The following is a 19233-nucleotide window of genomic DNA, read 5'->3' on the forward strand; positions in this document are numbered from 1 at the left end:
GCCCCGGCCACAGGGCAGGCAGCTTTACCTTGTTCCTAGAGCAGTTTGCACCAGGCTCAGGGAGCCAGGGTGGGCAAGAAAACGTGTCCTCCAGATACTGGAGGTCTGGCTCTGACTGATGATAGCTGCCTCCATCAGAGAGGTGCAGAAAAGAGGGAGAGGCCACTTTCCTTGCACCTCCCCCTCACCCCACGGTTGCAAGCACCCTGAGGTGATTTTCAGGGGCTTTAAAGGGCCAGTCCCTTTTTTCTCCCCTTATTTATATATTTTTTCCTTTCTATGAGGCCAGACATTGAAGACTAGGATATTCAAAAACTGCAACATATTAAGGGCAAAATTAGAAAGTCCAGAGAAAGGCTCAGAAAAGACCTGAAAAGACCTGAAGTTTACTCTTCTGGCTGACCCTTAGCAGAGAGATAGCTTACACAATAAAACAAACAAACAACCAAAACAACAACAACAGCAAACCCTGGGGGAAGGGAAGAAAGCTCCAGAGTTACCACATTATTAGATTCAAATGCCCAGTTTTCAACAAAAAAATCACAAGAGACACAAAGAAACAGGAAAATATGGCTTATTCAAAGGAAACAACTAAACCAACAGAAAATGCCCCTGAAAAAGACCAATGGCAAATAAAATGGACAAAGACTTTGTCTTAAAGAAACTCAAAGAACTAAAGGAAGATGTGAAGAAAGTCAAGAAAATCATGTATGAACAAAATGGAAATATAAATAAAGAGAATACAAAAAAGAAATCAGAAAGAAATTCTGAAGCTGAAAAGTACAATAAATGAAATGATCACCAGAGATATTCAAAGGCAGATTTAAGCAGGTAGAAGAAAGAATCAGCAAACTTGAAGACAGGATGATGATGATGATGATGATGACGATAATAATAATAATAATAATAATAATAATAATACAAAAAGGAGAGCCTGGGTGGCTCAGTCGGTTGAGCATCTGACTTTGGTTCAGGTCATGATCTCACGGTTTGTGAGTTCGAGCCCCATGTCGGGCTCTGTGCTGACAGCTCAGAGCCTGGAGCCTGCTTCAGATTCTGTGTCTCCCTCTCTCTCTGCCCCTCCCCCACTTGCACTCTGTCTCTCTCTTGCTCTCTCTCAACAATAAATAAATATTTTAAAAAAACAAACTTGAAGACAGGGCAATGGAAATTATGAAGTCTAAGGAACAGAAGTCCAAGGGACTGTGGAGACCATCAAGCACACAAACATGCATTGTGGGAGAAAGAGAGGGAGACAAGGGCAGAATAAATATTTGACAAAATAATGGCTGAAAACTTCCCAAATCTGAGTAAAGACATGAAAATAAACAAGCAAAAAGCTTAAAGAACTCCGAAAAAAATGAACTCTAAGAAACCCACACCGAGACACGTTACAATCAAACTTTCAAAAGACAAAGAGAGAATCTTGAAGCAGTAACAGAGAAGCAACTTGTCACATACAAGTTATCCCTATAAAGTTATAAGCAGGTGTTTTATCAGAAACTTTGGAGGCCAGAAGGCAGGAGGCCGATATATTCAAAGCATTAAAGGAAAACAAAAAACAAACAAAAAACTATCAACCAGGAGTCCTGTATCTGGCAAAACTGTCCTTCAAAAGTGAGGGAAAAATTAAGACATTCCCAGATAAGCAAAAGTGGAGGGAACGCTTTCTGGGACTTGCCCAGAAAGAAATGCTCAAGGGCACGTGGTGAAACGAAAGGGCACTACACAGAAATTCCAAGCCATGAAAGAAAATCAAGATCTCAATACAGGCAAATACAGGGGCAAGTATAAAAACTACTATCATTGTAAAAATCATTTGTAACTCCACATTCTCTTTTTCTACATAATTTAAGAGCATAATACTTAAAAAAACACATTTGTTTGTCTAAAAGCTAGTATTGTTTAACTTCGGTTTGTAACTCCACATTTTGTTTTCTCCATGACTGAAGAGACTAATGCACTTAAAAGAATTACTACTTTACGTTTTGCGGCACAGAGCGTATACAGATGCAATGTGGAAAAGGTCAACTGGAAGGGCTGGGGGTGGGCCAAAAGGGCTGGGGGTGGACCGGAAGGGCTGGGGGTGGACCGAATGGGCTGGGGGCGGGGCTGCAAAGGAGCAGAGCTTTTGTAGGTTATTAAAGTTGCCCCAAGTCCAAATTAAGGCATTATAACTTTAGGATGGTAAATGTAATCCCTTTGCCACCCCTCCCCCCCCAACACACACGCACGCACACACGAGCTATAGAACATACACAAAAGAAAGTAAGTAATTTAAACATTTCACAATTAAAAAAATCCATCAAATGGGAAGACAGTAATCCAAGAAATGAGGGACAAAATTCTATAAAGTATACAGAAAACAAATGGCAAAATGGCAGAAGTCCTTCCTTATCAGTAATTAAACGGTTTAAACTCCTAAATCAAAAGACAGAGACTTCAGAATGGATAAAGACACACGATCCAGGTATATGTTACCCTCAGGAGACTTCACTTTAGATCAAAAGACACCAACAGATTGAACGTGAAAGGATGCAAAAACATACTCCATGCAAACAGTTACAAAAGGGAATAGGGGTAGATATACTCAATCGGACAAAATAGACTATAAATCTAAAAAAGGTTACAACAGACAAAAAAGGACACTGCATGTGAATAACAGGTTCAATACAGCAAGCAGATCCAATAATTGCAAATACATATGCACCTAATAATGGACCATCAAAATATATGATACACAAACGGAAAGAACAGAAGGGAGGAAGAGTTGCACAGTAACAGCTGGAGATTTCAATACGTGGCCCACAATAATAGAACAACCAGAGAGAAGGTAAGCACACAGGGGACGAAAACTACACAGTAAACCAACTAGATCTAACAGATATTTACGGAACACTCCACCCAACAACTACAGAATCCACATTCTTCTCAAGTGTATGAGTCCTTCTCTAGGAGACAGGGTATGCTACGTCACAAATTAAGTCTCAACAGATTTTAAAAGACAGATGCTGTACAGAGTATCTTATCTGACCACAACAGCATGAAGAAAGAATTCAATTAACAGAAGCAAAATTGGAAAATTCATAAATCTGTGGAAATTAAAAACACATCTTAAAACTCTTCCTTTAAACCACAAGTAATTCTAGATGGGCTAAAGATTTAATCATAAAAAAAATAAAGACATAAAAGTCATAGGAGAAAATACAGGTAACAGAAACCTTTTCATTCAGCATGTGGAACACAGAAGTGGGATGCCATAAAGAAAAGGGCTGATGGGGCACCTGGTGGCTCAGCTGGTGAAGCATCCGGGCTTCATCCATGACCTGGGCCCAGGTTGTGATCTTGTGGTTTGTGGGTTCGAGCCCCACATCAGGCTCTGTGCTGACAGCTCAGAGCCTGGAACCCACTTCGGATTCTGCCTCTCTTTCTCTCTCGGCCCCTTCCCTGCTCGCTCTCTCTCTCTCTCTCTCTCAAAAATAAATAAACATTAAAAAAATTGTTAAAAGAAAAAGACTGATTAAATTTTTAAAAATTGTATATGAAAAGTATCCACAATAACAATAAACTGGCCCATTTCCTTTACTTACGAAGAATTTACACAAACACACCAATAGAAAAGGGAGCAGAAGATGAGCAGGGAAGTTTACAGAAAAAGAAATTAAAATGTCCAATAAAAATAAAAGACAATCAAAATTAAAGAAATGCAAGTCAAAACAACGGAAAACTCTATTCAGCTAGAAAGATAAACTAACAATTTAAAATGCCGCATGTTGTGTGGGTCTGGGAAAACAACTTACAAATGGAGGCAGCACAAAAGGAGCCACCAAGAAATAACACGCTCATGTGTCCTTTTAAGATGACAGAGAGGAGATTAAAATTTCCTGCCAGAGTGATCACTGAACCATCTTCATGCTCCATATAGAGCTTGAAGTAACTTCAAGAGGATAACACTGGGCAGGCTGCAGGGCACAAATTCCAGAAAGTCGATGCTACAGCAGTAGAAATACAGGTGAAAATCAGATTCTTGATGGAGAAAGTGGGGAGCCACCTCACCACGTTCTACTTCAAGTGCCAGTAGGATCAGAGCAAACGTTAGCTAGTGTTTCTGGGATTATTTCTCTCTCCCTTTCCCTTTCTCTGCATCTCCCCCTCCATCCACATTCTACCATTTCCCAGTAAAAAGATCTTATAAACTACAGCTACTAATTTTATTCATGTGTACAATGCAGACGAGTACTTTTTCAGAGTTATTTTTAGGGATTAAATGACATAATGTGTGTAGTATGTGGCACATACTAAACACTCAGTAAATGATACCCGCTGTTAGATGCTTAGTCATCCTCTTCTATAATATTTTATTCTCATGGTTAAATAGTTCTACTATGTATTTTTTCTTTCTGTATGTCTTTTACTAAAACTTGTCTTAACCCTTTTTAAAAGAATGCAAGATATTTTATTGTAAAAAATTGTTTTAATGTTTATTTTTGGGAGAGAGAGAGAGAGAGAGAGAGAGAGCGAGCGAGCGGGCATGAGCAGGGGCAGGGCAGAGATAGAGAAGGAGACATAGAATCTGAAGCAGGCTCCAGGCTCCAAGCTGTCAGCTCAGGGCCCGACAAGGGCTCGTACCCATGAACCGCAAGATCATGACCTGGGCCCAAGTTGGATGCTTAACCGACTGAACCACCCAGGCACCCCTAATGCAAGATATTTTGAAATAAATGTTAGGGGCTCCTGGGTGGCTCAGTCGGTTAAGCGGCTGACTCTTGGACCTGGTTCAGGTCATGATCTCACAATTAACGAGTTGTGAGCTGATCTCTGTGCTGATAGTGCAGAGCCTGCTTGGGATTCTCTCTCTTCCTCTCTCTCTCTCTCTCTCTCTCTCTCTCTCTCTGCCCCTCTCCTGCTCACTCTCTCACTCTCAAAATAAATAAACACTAAAAAACTAACAAAATAAAATAAATGTTAAAGTGGCAAGAATACAGTTAGTCATTGCCGTTCCAGGTAAAGAATTAGTGGGGAATGGACATTATTGCACTGAACACAAGGTAACCTCACTTAGCAAAGGTGATCGTTTCACAAGGCTGCTGACCACAATCAATCATTGCTGTGACGTTTTGTTTTCTAGAGAATCTGGATGACCCAGAACGAACCTTGGAGAAATGCTGATAGGACCCCTCAAAATTAACTAAAAGCAGAGCATCTTGGTTTTCACCAAACGGAGAAGGATGTGCCTTCCATGAATGTATGTCTGCCTGATCCGTACAGACATATCCAGAAGACCCCAAAATATGTGCCCCAGAGACTGGGAAATGTTCCATCTGACTCTACCTGAGGGCATAACCCCTGACCCCAGTTAACTCCTCAACCTCTCACGCAGGCTCTTCAGCTTCCCTCCTCCCTTACCACACCCTCCAGTGCAACAAAGGCAAGATAGGAAATGGGCGAAAAATGCCTTTTTCTCAGGAAATCATTCGCTGTCAAGTAATACTCTGAGTTACTCTTGCTGCCATCCTATTTCCACATTTTCTTTTCTCTTGCCTCCCATCCTATCCTTCCTTTCATCCTTCCCCAATTATCCTATTTATTTACACTTCATTTGTTATCAGTTATATAAATTCTGTCTCTCCTGTGTGCACCTTGACACAAGGACCACGTCCTTCTCTTCAGTTGTTGGGTCTCTGCCACAGCACCCTGCAGATAATCTAATAGGAGGTGCTGAAAGCTGTACTGAAATAAGCAAATAAGGGGAGCCTGGGTGGCTCGGTCGGTTGTGCATCTGACTTTGGCTCAGGTCATAGTCTCATGGCATGGGTTTGAGCCCTGCATTGGGCTCTGTGCTGACAGCTTGGAGCCTGGAGCCTGCTTCGGATTCTGTGTCTACCTCTCCCTCCCCCTCTACCCCTCCCCCACTTGTGCTCAGTCTCTCTCACTCTCAAAAATAAATAAAGGGGCATTTCAGTCGGTGAAGCGTCTGACTCTTGATTTTGGCTCAGGTCATGATCTCACTGTTCCTGAGTCAGAGCCCCGCATGGGGCTCTGCACTGACAGGGCCGAGTCTGCTTGGGATTCTGCCTCCCCCTCTCTCTGTCCCTCCCCTGCTTGCTGTCTCTCTCTCTCTCAAAATAAATAAAAATAAACTTGTAAAAAAATTAAAAAAGAAAGAAGCAAATAAAATATATTATCCACACAGCAATGTAATGCAAGGAATCCCGGATCAGCAGTCAGAAAACTTGGACTCCAGGGTCAATAATGCCATCTGCTGGTTCTGTAGCTCTGTACATAAGCATTTCAGTATCAATTTCCTCTTCTACAAAATGGATCTTTTACTTTCTCTGCTATTACTTATGGTTTTACAACATGACGTGATGAAAGTAAAGGTCATTGTTTATGTTCAGTTAAAGCACCATGATTACTACTCTTGATCAGTATTATTTGCCACCCAAACCTTCTAAATTTAACTAGGGACAGTACAGTTATTTTACTAGGAGGGGCGGATTTCATTAATGCGTTTATTTGCTTTTTCTTAAAATAAGCATAATGCCATAAGCAGCTTGCCATCCACAAGTACGCATAATGCTTATGTTCGGAAACAGAAACGGCTTGTGTTCATTGCGCCGTGTTTCCCAACTTTAATTATGATTTAGATATAAAGTGTTTTGAGTATTTCTTACCAGGTTCTGGGAGGTCTAATTTTGCGCGCTTCAGTTCTACCATAGAAATCTGAAGTTGCTCTATTACAAAGTCATCTTCAAAGAAAAAATCCTTTGCCAGGGTCTCCTGAAGAAATTCTACAAGTTCTTCCATGGACAGTTTCATTAGGTGTTCTAAGAAAGAATGAGAGAAACACGAATGCTGCATCAACAGCTGTTTCAGGTTGAGAAGATAATGCATTCTATTCTGGGGTTGTAGTTTTCAAAAAGGGCACAGCATACAGCTTATACATAGCGTTGTAAGAATCACTGAAACTCTGTGAGATAAAAATATTTTCTGGGGCACCTGGGTGGCTCAGTAAGTTAAGCATTTGGCTCCTGATTTTGGCTCAGGTAATGATCTCATGTTCATGAGATCAAGCCCTGCATCTGGCTCTGTGCTGACAGTGCAGTACCTGTTTGGGATTCTCTCTCTCCCTCCCTCTGTCCCTCCCCTTACTCACAGGCTCCCACACATGCTCTCTTTCTCTATAAACAAACAAACAAACATTTTTCTTTTTCTGACATTAAAGCAGTCACAGAGAAAAGCAGGTACTCTGGGGAGACAGCAGAAGGTAAATTCTGCTAAATACCTTTTCATTGGTTTATTTAAGACTACCCATACCTTAGACGTTAATATTAACCCAGAGCAAGTACTCGTTAGAGACACAGACCAACTAGGATGCCATGAGGGCTGTTTTATTGTTATGGAGCTCTACCTACCATACACAAACCCATTTCAAGTCTCTATTTTTACTATATCAGAATTTCCAAAAAATCTAGATGATTAATCTTATTTGTATTTCTACGTAAGAAACCAGTTTTGTTAAAAAAAAAAAATTCAAATTTCAGATACAAAGTAGAAAGCAAAAATCAGCTAGGATCCCAAGAGCCACTGCCCTACAAGCAGATGTGTATACACAGGTATCAATTTAAAAAACTGATCATACTTTTGAGTCCACTGGATATAAGTACTATATAATTAGTGTTCTAACACTGGACAGTTAGGTTATTACATTTTTTTTTTACTATTTAAAACCACCGTGTGATAAACCTCCCATAATCCCATAACAATGTCTCTAAATATTATTAAGGAAATCAAGAAAAAAACAAGAACAAAATCTCAGGGGAGCTGTCACTGAATTCAGGTGCCCAGACACAGTTTTTGAAGTTTTCTGGTGAAGCAACTTCACATGAATCCTGGAGCTTCTGTCTTCCTAACTAATAAAAAACTATAAAGCAGCAGACACGTTTTTTCCAATAGCTATTTAGTCCAATGATAGGATAGGATATAAAGTAATTATTATGCTTCCAGTTTACTTGCCAAGGGTAAAGAAACTTCTCACTTGCCAAAACGAAGCAAGAGTCAAATAAATAAGAGGCGCCTGGGTGGCTCAGTTGGTTAAGCGTCTGACATCGGCTCAGGTCACGATTTAACAGTTCGTGAATTCAAGCCCCGTGTCAGGCTCTACACTGACAGCGTGGAGCCTGGAGCCTGCTTCGGATTCTCTATCTCCTTTTCTCTTTCTACCCCTCGCCTGCTTGTGCTCTCTCTCTCTCTCTCTCTCTCTCTCAAAAACACACACACATTTAGAAAAAAAAAAAAAAAAGTCATACAAATAAAACATAATTTAAGGTGGTGAACAGAGCTATGGAGAAATATAACATCATGTTTCTATTTTCTTGCTGTTTAATGAACATTAAACTAATACATATAAATTTTAATTAGAAGTATACTTTTGTTCCACATCTTAGTTCATGATCCAGAGAGAGAGAAAGGACACAGAGAGGAGAGGAGGGGAGGGAATGAGATGGGGAGGGGTGGATGGGGCAGGAGAGACTGATTTCCTGGGGCTTTCTGACAGACCCTGAGTCTCGGGACACAGTTCTCTCAGTGCAGCAGTGTGTGAGCTGGAGGAGTGAGGTCTGGGTTTAAGGGAAAGGAACCACAGCGCTTCTGAATCCCTATCTTTCAGAGTAAACAATACGAACTTGATTTCATTGGGACTTCTCATTTGTATCTAAACTTTGGATGATCCGAAGTCATGTTTTTCAAGTAAGCAATCAAACAATTTTATATTCAAATACCTAACGTGTACTTAGAACAATGCCAAGCACAACAGGGGGAAAAAACTTACAAAACATGACCCCAAGTACTCAATTAGCTTATAGTTTAGGTGGGAGGCTGAACAGATGAATCTTTCAGAAATAACCTAAGAGGGTAAAAGGACCAAAACAGGTGAAACTATGCATGTTTAAGACCTAGGCTTGAGGCACTCTAGGAAGTTCTAAAGCTTCCAGTGACTCTCTTCTCTGCAGTTACAAGAGAAGTTACTACGAGGAGTTATAACTATAAAGGTTGAACAGAGGCTTAAAGATGAATAAGGTTCTTTATATCCATGAAGAAAACTCTCATTTCTCGATTTCTAAAGTAAGGCATAGCATGCCAAATTTATACAGCCGTTGAAATACTGCAACTGAAGACTTTTTAAAGCCTTGTTGCATGTGTGCAACTAGAGACAGTGACTGTACTTGCCCCAGAGACAATGTGGTCAAGTAGAGAGATAAGCAGAAGGTTCCCCATCTTTGGTCTACAGCTTAGAGTTGGAGGCTTTTTTCCTGGATGAAAGAAACAATGATGGAAAATGTCCTCTCTCTAGACCTTTAAACTAAGGGCCTGGTCTCTTTGGTCTCTCTCGTCTCTGATTACAAACCTGAGATTCAGACTGATGAAAGGAATAAGGGAACAAAACTTGGTTGGAATAATATTAATAGTGAAATCGGGACACTGTGTTCCACTGCTTCAGTGTGAAAATGAAACTGAAACAGAAAAACAAATCAAAGACCTCTGTGATGTAATCAGCTACTAGTCATGTGACAGAACCAAGGAAAGCCAATTACCAACCAAACATGACTTCTTCATGAACTTTCAAGAAATGTTTTAATCCACCACAAAAAGAAAAGGAATTTGAAACTGGGTGGGGAATGAGAAATCAGAGTTAAATCAAGCCTTGATTTTCGTGAAATCCTTATACTTAAACATTTTCTTACTTTTGTGTAATTTTAAGATTGTATAAGACATAGCGGTAAGAACTCGTTCTCCTTCAAAGATGTAGATATCCCATATTCTGAGGTTTAGTGTAAAGGGAGTCTATAATTAAAAACAAAACAGAGATAAGATTAACAGCTCACCCCTCATCTGGTATTTATAATTTTATGATTGGGTTTTGTAAACAAATACTCACACGATCAAGGAAACATTGAAAAAACCATTTCATTGTGTAAAAACTTGTGTAGATTTCTTGAGAATCCTGAAAAAAACAAAGACTTCAAATTTCTGGATTGCAGCAAATGAAATATGACAATCTAATACTAAAAGTTAGGAAGGCTGTTGGGAGGCAGCTGTCAAAACTAAACATAAAACCGTTTCATTCCAAATCTTTTTCATGCTAGAGTATTTCTAGTTTTTTTCTCTTCTTGCTTCCTCTCTTTCTCCCTCAATTTCACTTTTGGAAATCACCTTAAGAATAAATCCTTCGCATACAGGATTGTAATACATTTTGATTCTCTAGAACACATTTTACCGTGAACTATCTCTGCTTCACTAACTCATCGTGTTTTATAGTAGAGTATATATATGGCTCACTAAGGATGTCTGTATGAGCCTTAAAGTAAAAAGCCTCCAAAGTTACAGAGAAATCATATATCTTTAAAAACTATATTATTTGTATATATCATCTGCAAAGAAGTGATTTGATTCTATGAGTTAGGGCTGTGATGGTTCATCAGTACTCAATTTCACAAATGTTGGGCATTTGGGTGGCTCAAGTCAGTTGAGTGTCTGACTTTGGCTCAGGTCATGATCTCGCGGCTCGTGAGTTCAAGGCCCGTGTCGGGCTCTGTGATGAAAGCTTGGAGCCTGGAGCCTGCTTCAGATTCTGGGTCTCCCTCTCTTTCTTCCCCTCCCCCACTCACACTCTGTCTCTCTCTCCTTCAAAAATAAACATAAACAACAATTAAATTTCACAAATCTCATGCTCTTCAAACACCTGGCAATGACAAGTGCATAGGAAAGGAACTGGACAACACTGCAAATCAATCAAGTAATTGGGACCAAAGGCTGCACTCAATTCCTCTAGCTTCATTCCTGGTATAAGTGGGTGTAAGTCAAAGTCATATCTACCTACCAAGTGTTGCTTAAGCTTGGATAGAAATTTATTCAGTATTTTTTCATGATGTTCTTGAAATCTCAAGAGTTTAGGAAAACCTTGAACAAAAAAGCCTAGAATACAAACATAAAAACAGTTTTTCATAAACAGTAACAACAAAAACCCTCTTTTAAAATACAACACACTGTTTTCATTTTTAACTGTCAGCAACAACAAAAATCCAGGAGTTAGTGAGATATTTGTCCTCCCCACCAAGGAAATAATCGTGTATGAGCTCTGGGTAATGAAACTTGTGGTCTAGTAGTTGTTTGCCAGAGATCTCTTATAACCTTGTAAAAATATAAAAGAGGCCAATATTTCTGAATTAAAAGGGAAACTTAGAAATTAAGAAAAGATGAAAAATGAACTGAAGCCATTTATCAGGATTATCTGTTCTCTTAAAGTATCTTAAAGCATATCTTAAATGTGCAAATTTTTTAAAATTTCTTTTTTTTTAATTTTACGTAAAATCAAGTTAGTTAACATATGGTGTAACAACGGTTTCAGGAGTAGAATTTAGTGATTCATCACTTACATACAACACCCAGTGCTCATCCCAACAAGTGCCTCATTACAGCCCCTCACCCACATAGCCCATCAACCACCCGATACCCCTCGAGGAACCCTTAGTTTGCTCTCTGGATTTAAGCATCCCTTGGGGTTTAAATGTACAAATTTTTTATAGGTTATTCTAGTCTTAAGGACTTATCATTTTATTTTACTGTCAATATCCTACATAACAAACATTACTTTTTTCAGTCTTACTCTAACAACTTCATTAATATTGTGCTTCCAAAGTTTTTATCATTTTTAATCCTTTCTGTAAGTGATATTTGACATCATCTAAGACATTCTGGCACTATATGATCAACATTCTATCTAACGTTGTAGTTCATCCCATCTGATTATACAATATAATCTGTAAGATTTCTAGGAAGTAACAAATCGTAAATGGTGAATTAGTACTGATTTTGTGTATTTATCTCATGGAACCCTACATGTATGTTTATTTACAAGTTTCCTTTCAGATATTCTACACAATGCATTAGAAAGGAAGTATCCTCAACAGATGCATCATTTCTCCCATTAGTTATTTCCAGTCTGGGCTTTCTGTAACTTTGAAGGATGTTAATAGCTGTGCTCTGTTTTTAAAAAAGAATCCAGAGGAAGGACCTTGTGTTATAGGAACGCTTGTTGCATATTCATGATACATAAGAGCTTCCTAATGCTACTAACATGTTTTATAAACTAAAGAAACTTTGTTTAGCTCTGTCTGCCAGACTTAGTTGATCTTAGAGTCCACCTTTTTTTTTCCCCCCAGAGAACATCTGTTTCCAAAAATTAAAACTGTGTTCCTCCAAGAACGCAAGAGACATGCTTTTGGGAAACACTGCTTTATAATCTTTGGGGAAGGACTATTTCTTAACTAATTTTCAGTTTTCTGAGGTATTTGTAAATATTTCCAGAGATAGAGATTCTATGCCTCCCATAGTAACATTTTCCAGGGAAATTAGGTCATAAAAAAAAAAAAAAAATCTATATCTGTGCCACTTTCCTAGTCAATTTGATAAGAATGGGAATTGGAAGAATTTCAAGAAAAGGTCTCATTTTGAAAAAGGCAATGCCCCTCAGTAATAAACACTCGCTCAAGGATGCTAAGATAGCTAACATTTCTTCACTTATTAGTGATATCCCGCATTTGGTGTTTTAAAATCTCATATTCTTCAGCCCTCACTTTATTCTATACATTTCTAAGTGACATCACTATCATACAGGATTTGCAAAGAACCGAGGCAACCTTTAGTTATAAAATTCCATCTGCAGACCTAGAAGCAAATATCTCTAAGTATAAACTTACCCACGATAATGACCTAAGCTGCACAATAAATGCAAACGTTAGGATAGTAAGAATGTTACTTTACAGATTAGACTGGTGACAACTGCTGAAAGTAAGCTATCGGGTATGTTTGAAAGAAAGGACTTCCCTGAACTTGGGCAGTCTTCCACGTGATTACATACTCCTGAGTATGCCTCTGCACATGCCTCTGCACTTCAGCACAGAGGAGCAACGCCAGTCAAAATAAAGATGGATAAGGGACAGTTGTTTCTCTTCTAGATGCCTTTTCAAATGACTGTGTGTTGGATGGCAGTTCAAAATGCTGTATCTTACCTCTTACTTTTGGAGTCTACTGATGGGATACAAAGTGTCCAGAAACAGTTATCAGCAGTAGAAGTAGTAATAGTAGTCATTAAAAAAAAAAAAAAAAAAAAAATTCCCTAGGAAAACTGAGGGAGATGGCCGCATGCACACGCGCGCACACACACACACACCACAAAATACCTCCATAGAAACCACATGGTAAGAACGTGAGATTTAATAAGCTATAGTCATAATTCTGAAAATGTTAAAATATCACTTTCAACATGTGGCAGGTTCCTCACCACATCAAGCTTACTCACAAATGGAACTTAGATGATCCATTTCTTAGAGGGATTCATGTCAAAAATGTTTTTAATTTGGTATTATCATGGATGGCACTGGGAACATAATTTTGCATTATATGGGCAAATGGCACTTTTACTTCCAAGAGAAGTTGCAATCCAAACTCTCCAAAATCTCTTGTATATGCTTGGCAGATTTAGGAAAAAGGTTATTAAAAACAATCTTCTAACCTGAGAACCAAAAACTCATGCAAGTTTTGAGGTATTAAATAACAAAGTACCCGCAGCATGTCATCAGCAGCCTTTTACTGTAAAATGGAATCAATTTTATGGCTACAAGAAGCAAAGCACACATCTCACTGAAATGAGAACTGCGTGACAGTCTGAAAGTTCTGGTCAAAAGGCATCTTTTATTTCTCCCGGTAACACAGCTCTTCCTAAACTCCTCCAAACCTAAATTAGCTTCTTCTGACTGGGGGCAAGTGAGGAGAGAATTTCAGAATGCCAACAGTATACCTTGAGGCAAACACAACAGAGGTAAACGTGAACAGAAATGTTTAGCAAAGTTCAATAAAGAAGGAGGAAATAAGAAATGACTCACAAACACTAATCACCTGAACAAACTCCCAGCCATTAATTTTTTGTCCTTAACCCTAACAAGCATTTCCCAAAGTTTGACTTTGTTTTAATTTACCTTTTTCTCCCTTCCCTGTTTATTGTTTTGTGTAAACTCTGGGGTTTTCTTACCATGCATGGCATGTTTGGGGCCTGAGAATAGTTTGACCAGGGCCCAGAAGGCATCTTCTTCATTCATATACATAAGGAGCAAAGCTGTGATCTGGCTCATCCCCTGACAGTATCCAACTTCCTGAAGACAAATGAGAACAAAGAAACTGGGGGTTTTAAGATCAAATCACATGGATATACACATATAAAAACCTGCCCTACAAAATAATCAGAAAATGCTTAAACACATTAAAGAATCGGCAATTCTACAGATAAAGACTACAATTTTTACAACACTGAACTATATGCTATAAAAGAATAAATTTGTATTCAAGAATGAATGTAGAAGTGTGGACAAAGTCTAAAGCTGCATGTATTTTTATTATCTCCTATTCAATACCATTATACCTTCTGTAAAGAGTGCTAGGTTTATTTTTCCTTTGTATGTGTGATTCTCAGTTCAATACTCCCCCTCTTTGTTCAAATGCTGGCAAATTTCTCTCCTCCTACAGTTTCCAGATTGCTGTCTCTTTTCCTCTGGATTTCCAGGCCTTTATACAGACACATTTTGGGATACCCAACCAGTCTCTGTCCCTTCTCTGAGAATTGCCTACTCTCCCCATACTCCCTGCTTACGATGGGGCCTTAGGGCTTCATGTTTGTGCCACATGAACCAAAGCTGCTGGAGTAGAAGAGGTCACCTGACCCCAGGGGAACAGTTAATTGGCTGCACTGACTAATCCCATACTCTCTCCAGGAGATCTGTAATCAGATGGTGGAATGCAATTTGAAAGAATGGTCATGTCGACCATTCTGTGGGTGCTATTTTAGCCATGGGAAAAGTGAAAAGTAGGCAAAGAAAGGAATCTGGACAGAGACAGTGGGACAAACAGTTTACAGAGATAATCAGAGTTACCACATGGCCTCAGAGTGGAAAAGACAGAGAGTATAGCTCTTCTCAGTGAAGTCTTCTCACTCTCACTGTCCAGCTCCAAATTCCATGAGGCCCAACCACTGCTTCATTTCTATGAAATGGCCTTTAATAAACTCTTTAACTTGTCCTAGCTTGAACTTTCTCATAACTGAAACGCTTTACTATAATAGAAATTACACACTCAAGGTTCAAGGTTGTCCTCCTTAGAACCCAGTCAACAAGCATTTATTTAACATCCACATTAGGTTCAACACTAATTTATCTTTCCCCAAATTATTATCTTCCCCTGAGTTATAAATACGTTAAGAACAACATGTTCCATTACCAAAAAGTTTACTTTTAGCCTGCTCCTGGGCTTGGCAAGTAGGTCCATACCCTGAAAGGCAACCTCGGTCCCAGGGGTGGTGAGGAATGTTCAAGGGTCAAGCAAAAATTAATCTGCCCACTGACTCCCTAAACTTCTAGCCCTGCTCATTCTCAGCGCTACTGTGTAAAATAAAAACAAGACAAACAACATCACAAAACAACAAAACAATCCAGAGAAAGAGGGGAAAACGAGAGATTCACTGGCATGCGGTGGTTTTTCCCACTTCAAAGTGGCTCTGTTCTAAGACCCCAGGGTCACCAGAGGAGCCTTGAAAAGACCCACAGAGGCAGGGAGAGCCCCAAGAGTTCCTCCAGTTCCTCAGAATACAGCCCAAAGAGCTGTGGGTGGGTGTGCTCCAACTTACCGTGTTATAAATAGAATATGCAGCAAGAACATGGAATAGGGATTGTTGCCTAGAGAGAAGAGAATTTATATTAAACACAACTTACTTATTTCACCTATTTTTAAAAACACAAACTTAAACAAATAAACAGTTTGCCTCAAAACAGATAATCCAGACAAAATCACTGTTGTAATAAAGAAATGACCCCCAGCTTAAATGTGAACGATAATCTATACAGTCTAAATTCAAGGTTAGAGGACATTCATTCTGATAAAATTGACGCCAAAAAACACAAAGGGCTTCACAATCTCTCAAACTTGTTGCCATCCTTCACTGAACTATTCTCACTACAAAATCAACCACATGGGAGCAGCCAGCTTCACAGAACTATGGAGGCCTTGCGAAGCCTGTTACAGTGCCAGCTCAGTACAATACCGTGCAGGGCTGGGGCCACATCACGTGGGAAGCTGTATGTGCTCTCAATAAGCCCCCACTACATGATGCTGTCTGCCCCACAGCCAGGAAATGGGTTCCAAGATTCAAGCGGCAGAAATGGGGATGGCTCAACCCACTATGATCCCTAGTAGTCCACTAGCAAAATGTTTGCTTCCCATCCCATCAGCCTTACGCGCTGCTGGTCTAGGAGTGATCCCACTGAACCGGTAGTTGAGATTGCCACCCAGCCACTTTGGGCTCCTCAAGCCTCTGAATCACCAGGTGAAGGAGGCTGACTGTACTGGTTGGAGGGGTTGATCCTGGTTACTAAGGAGAAACTGAGTTGCTACTACATAATGGATGTAAGGAAGACTATGTCCAGAACACAGGAGAATACTTAGGGGGTCTCTTAGTATAACCAAACCTTGCGATTGAAGTCAATGGAAAAATACAGCAATCTAATTCAGGCAGGACGGCTAATGGTCCAGAATTAACAGTTAGGTCATCCCACCAGGTAGAGAACCACTACCAGCTGAGGTATTTGCAGAGGACAAAGGGAATATGAAATGTGTAGTGGCACCCAGCCACCACCACGTGCCCAGCCACAGAAATGACGGTTATCACTGTTCTGAGCGTTTCTTATTTTGGCATGAATGTGTGTGTGTGTGTGTGTGTGTGTGTGTGTGTGTGTGTGTGTATACATAAATATATACATTTTAAAATATTTTTGTTTTCCTCCTTCCTTTTCCCTTCTCACCTAATGTATTAGCTATATTAGATATATTAATAATAATTAACTTTGTATCGCAGTATTTAGGTTTTAGAATATCAAAGCAGAAGAGTAACCATCACCAAAGACTTTGCATCCTCTTGTGGGGTAAGGACTAGCATAGTTTCAGTCCTAGGCAAAATCGCGTTAGGCAAAAGTATGGCCTTGTATTTATCTGTATTCGGAAACTGAGTCGACAAGGATACACGGTCACAGTCAGCTTTATGTGTCACCTTGGTTAGGCTACAACTCCCAGTTATTCAAAAGCTAACCTAGGTGTTATTGAAAGAAGGTATTTGGTAGATGCGATTACAATCTATAATCAGCTGACTTTAAGTAGGGGCAATTGTCCTAGATAGTCTGGCCGGGCCTGATTCAATCGGTTGAAAGGTTTTAAGAGCGATGTGAGGCTTCCCTGGAGCAGCTCTTTCTGTGGAAAGCAGCCCGGCTTGTGCTCACGAGTGCCAGCCTGTCCTTTCTGATGGCCTGCCTCCCCATCAGGGGACGTGCCTCGCCAGCCCCCGCTACTGTATAAACCAACTCCTCTCAATAAATCTCTGAATACACACCTCTCACCAGGTTTCTGTTTCTTTTGTTGAACTCTACCTGATCCTGAGGTCAACAAAACTATCCCTCTCGTTCATAAACGGTAGTACTCATTCATTCATCCATTCCTCTTTTTTTGTTTCAGCTATGCTTTGGGGTCAAATTTATAGGGATCTATTTGTCACTGACATGGTTCTCAAAAAGTAACACAATCTCAAATTTCTTTACTAAGATTGTAATAAAAGTAGCTACTGTATTTTTAACCCTTCTTGGATCATAAAATGATTCCTTACCAACTGTATGGCATCTACTATATCAAAGGTTAAAAAATTTCAGTTAACCTAGATCCTAAGTTTCATACAACACAGACCAAACGAGCTTAAGCTTTTAGGACATACATCAAAATTATAGTTCATATAAGACATTCTATTTACTCATGTTTTAAGTTAATGAAGACTTTAGTAAACACTATTTATAAATGCCATTTATATTTCAAACTTTACTTACTTAACACCATAACGGTCTCTAAACATAATATGGTCCCTAAATGTGCGGTTGACATCAAGGTCTATTTGTCTGATGTCAGGTGAACAGCCCCGTGCTCTGTGCTTTAATTTCTGAAGAGAAAAAAGAGGGGAAGAAAGCATGTTTTTATGGAAATCAGTTGTTGAAAATAATTCTCATTAAAATAATAAATCAAAACATAATTCTCATTTAAAAGCTGTTTTCGTTTAGGAAGACCACGCCCATGGCTCACCAATGAAGCCCATGGCTCACCAATGAATATGAAAAGGCACACAATGAAGAGCGTCCCTCCCACCCATCCCCCCCACCCTCTCCCGACTCGGGTCTCCCTCACACCCATCCTCTCCTCTTCCCACCACCTTCTCTCATTCATCTTAACCATACAGATTTTAATTCTGAAGGAAGAACTTCTCCGAGTTTGCACTGCTCAGACTACGCAAAAGCACTTCACAGCTGGGCCACGCAGTCCATTATGAGTTCTTGTTGCTTTCCAGCACAGTGTTTTCGTTTTCCTTCAAGCTAATCACTGCCTTCTTTCTTGAGTTGCTTCATTTTCTGTTTGCTTGCTGCGAATCCAATCCCAAACTCACTCGAAGCCGCACTGATCTCCTCTGGTGCTGTTGCCGGGGAAAAGGTACTCTCCCATTTCCACTTCTTGCGGGTGTTCTGCCACAGCCTCCTGTCCAGCTCCAGCCTTGGGCTCCCGGACCTCAGGATGTGCTGCACAGCCGGGGTGTGGGGTGTCCCTTTCACCCTCAGCTGGGCCATCCTTCGCTTGGGTCCCCTGTTTCCTGGGTCTCACATCTTCTTTCTTGGTTTATTCCCTTGTCCTGGAGGGGCACATCCTCCAGTAGCTCCTGTGGAGGGTGTACGGAAGGTAAACTTTTTTGAAACTCTGAATGTCTGATAATTCTACCTCCTTACTTAACTGTCTGGCTGTTTTAGAATTCTAAGCTGGAAACTACTTCTGCTCAAAAGGCACTGCCTTTACTGTCTTCTAGAGCTTCCGGTGTTGCAACTCTAATTCTGGTGTCTTTGTATGAAATCTTTTTCTCTCTAGAAGCTTGTAAGCAGTTTTCTCTCCACATTCTGAAACTTTACATTTCTGTGCTTGATTTGTATCTATTTTTATCCACGGGGTTGGGCACTTGACAGATCTTTTCAATCTTAACAACTCGGACTCCCATCTCTCAGCTCTGAGTAATTTCTTCAGTAACTCCTGTGTCGATTTCCTCAAACCTTCCTG

At 39.9% G+C, this 19233-nt stretch overlaps 1 protein-coding gene across 6 annotated transcripts in view; it reads right to left on the reverse strand.

The window, feature by feature from the left end:
- Positions 1-19233, reverse strand: part of USP6NL (USP6 N-terminal like) — a 183420-nt gene that overhangs the window by 26665 nt on the left and 137522 nt on the right. For all 6 annotated transcript variants that reach the window (XM_049626838.1, XM_049626836.1, XM_049626837.1 and 3 more), the window contains 7 exons: positions 17970-18079; positions 15734-15782; positions 14090-14210; positions 10880-10974; positions 9938-10003; positions 9744-9843; positions 6675-6827 (listed from right to left, as the gene is read on the reverse strand). In XM_049626838.1, the coding sequence (XP_049482795.1) occupies positions 6675-6827; positions 9744-9843; positions 9938-10003; positions 10880-10974; positions 14090-14210; positions 15734-15782; positions 17970-18079 (694 nt within the window). The remainder of the gene's footprint in view (positions 1-6674; positions 6828-9743; positions 9844-9937; positions 10004-10879; positions 10975-14089; positions 14211-15733; positions 15783-17969; positions 18080-19233) is intronic.

Source organism: Panthera uncia, chromosome B4 (genome assembly GCF_023721935.1).
Source record: "Panthera uncia isolate 11264 chromosome B4, Puncia_PCG_1.0, whole genome shotgun sequence".
Classification (NCBI taxonomy): Eukaryota; Metazoa; Chordata; class Mammalia; order Carnivora; family Felidae; genus Panthera; species Panthera uncia.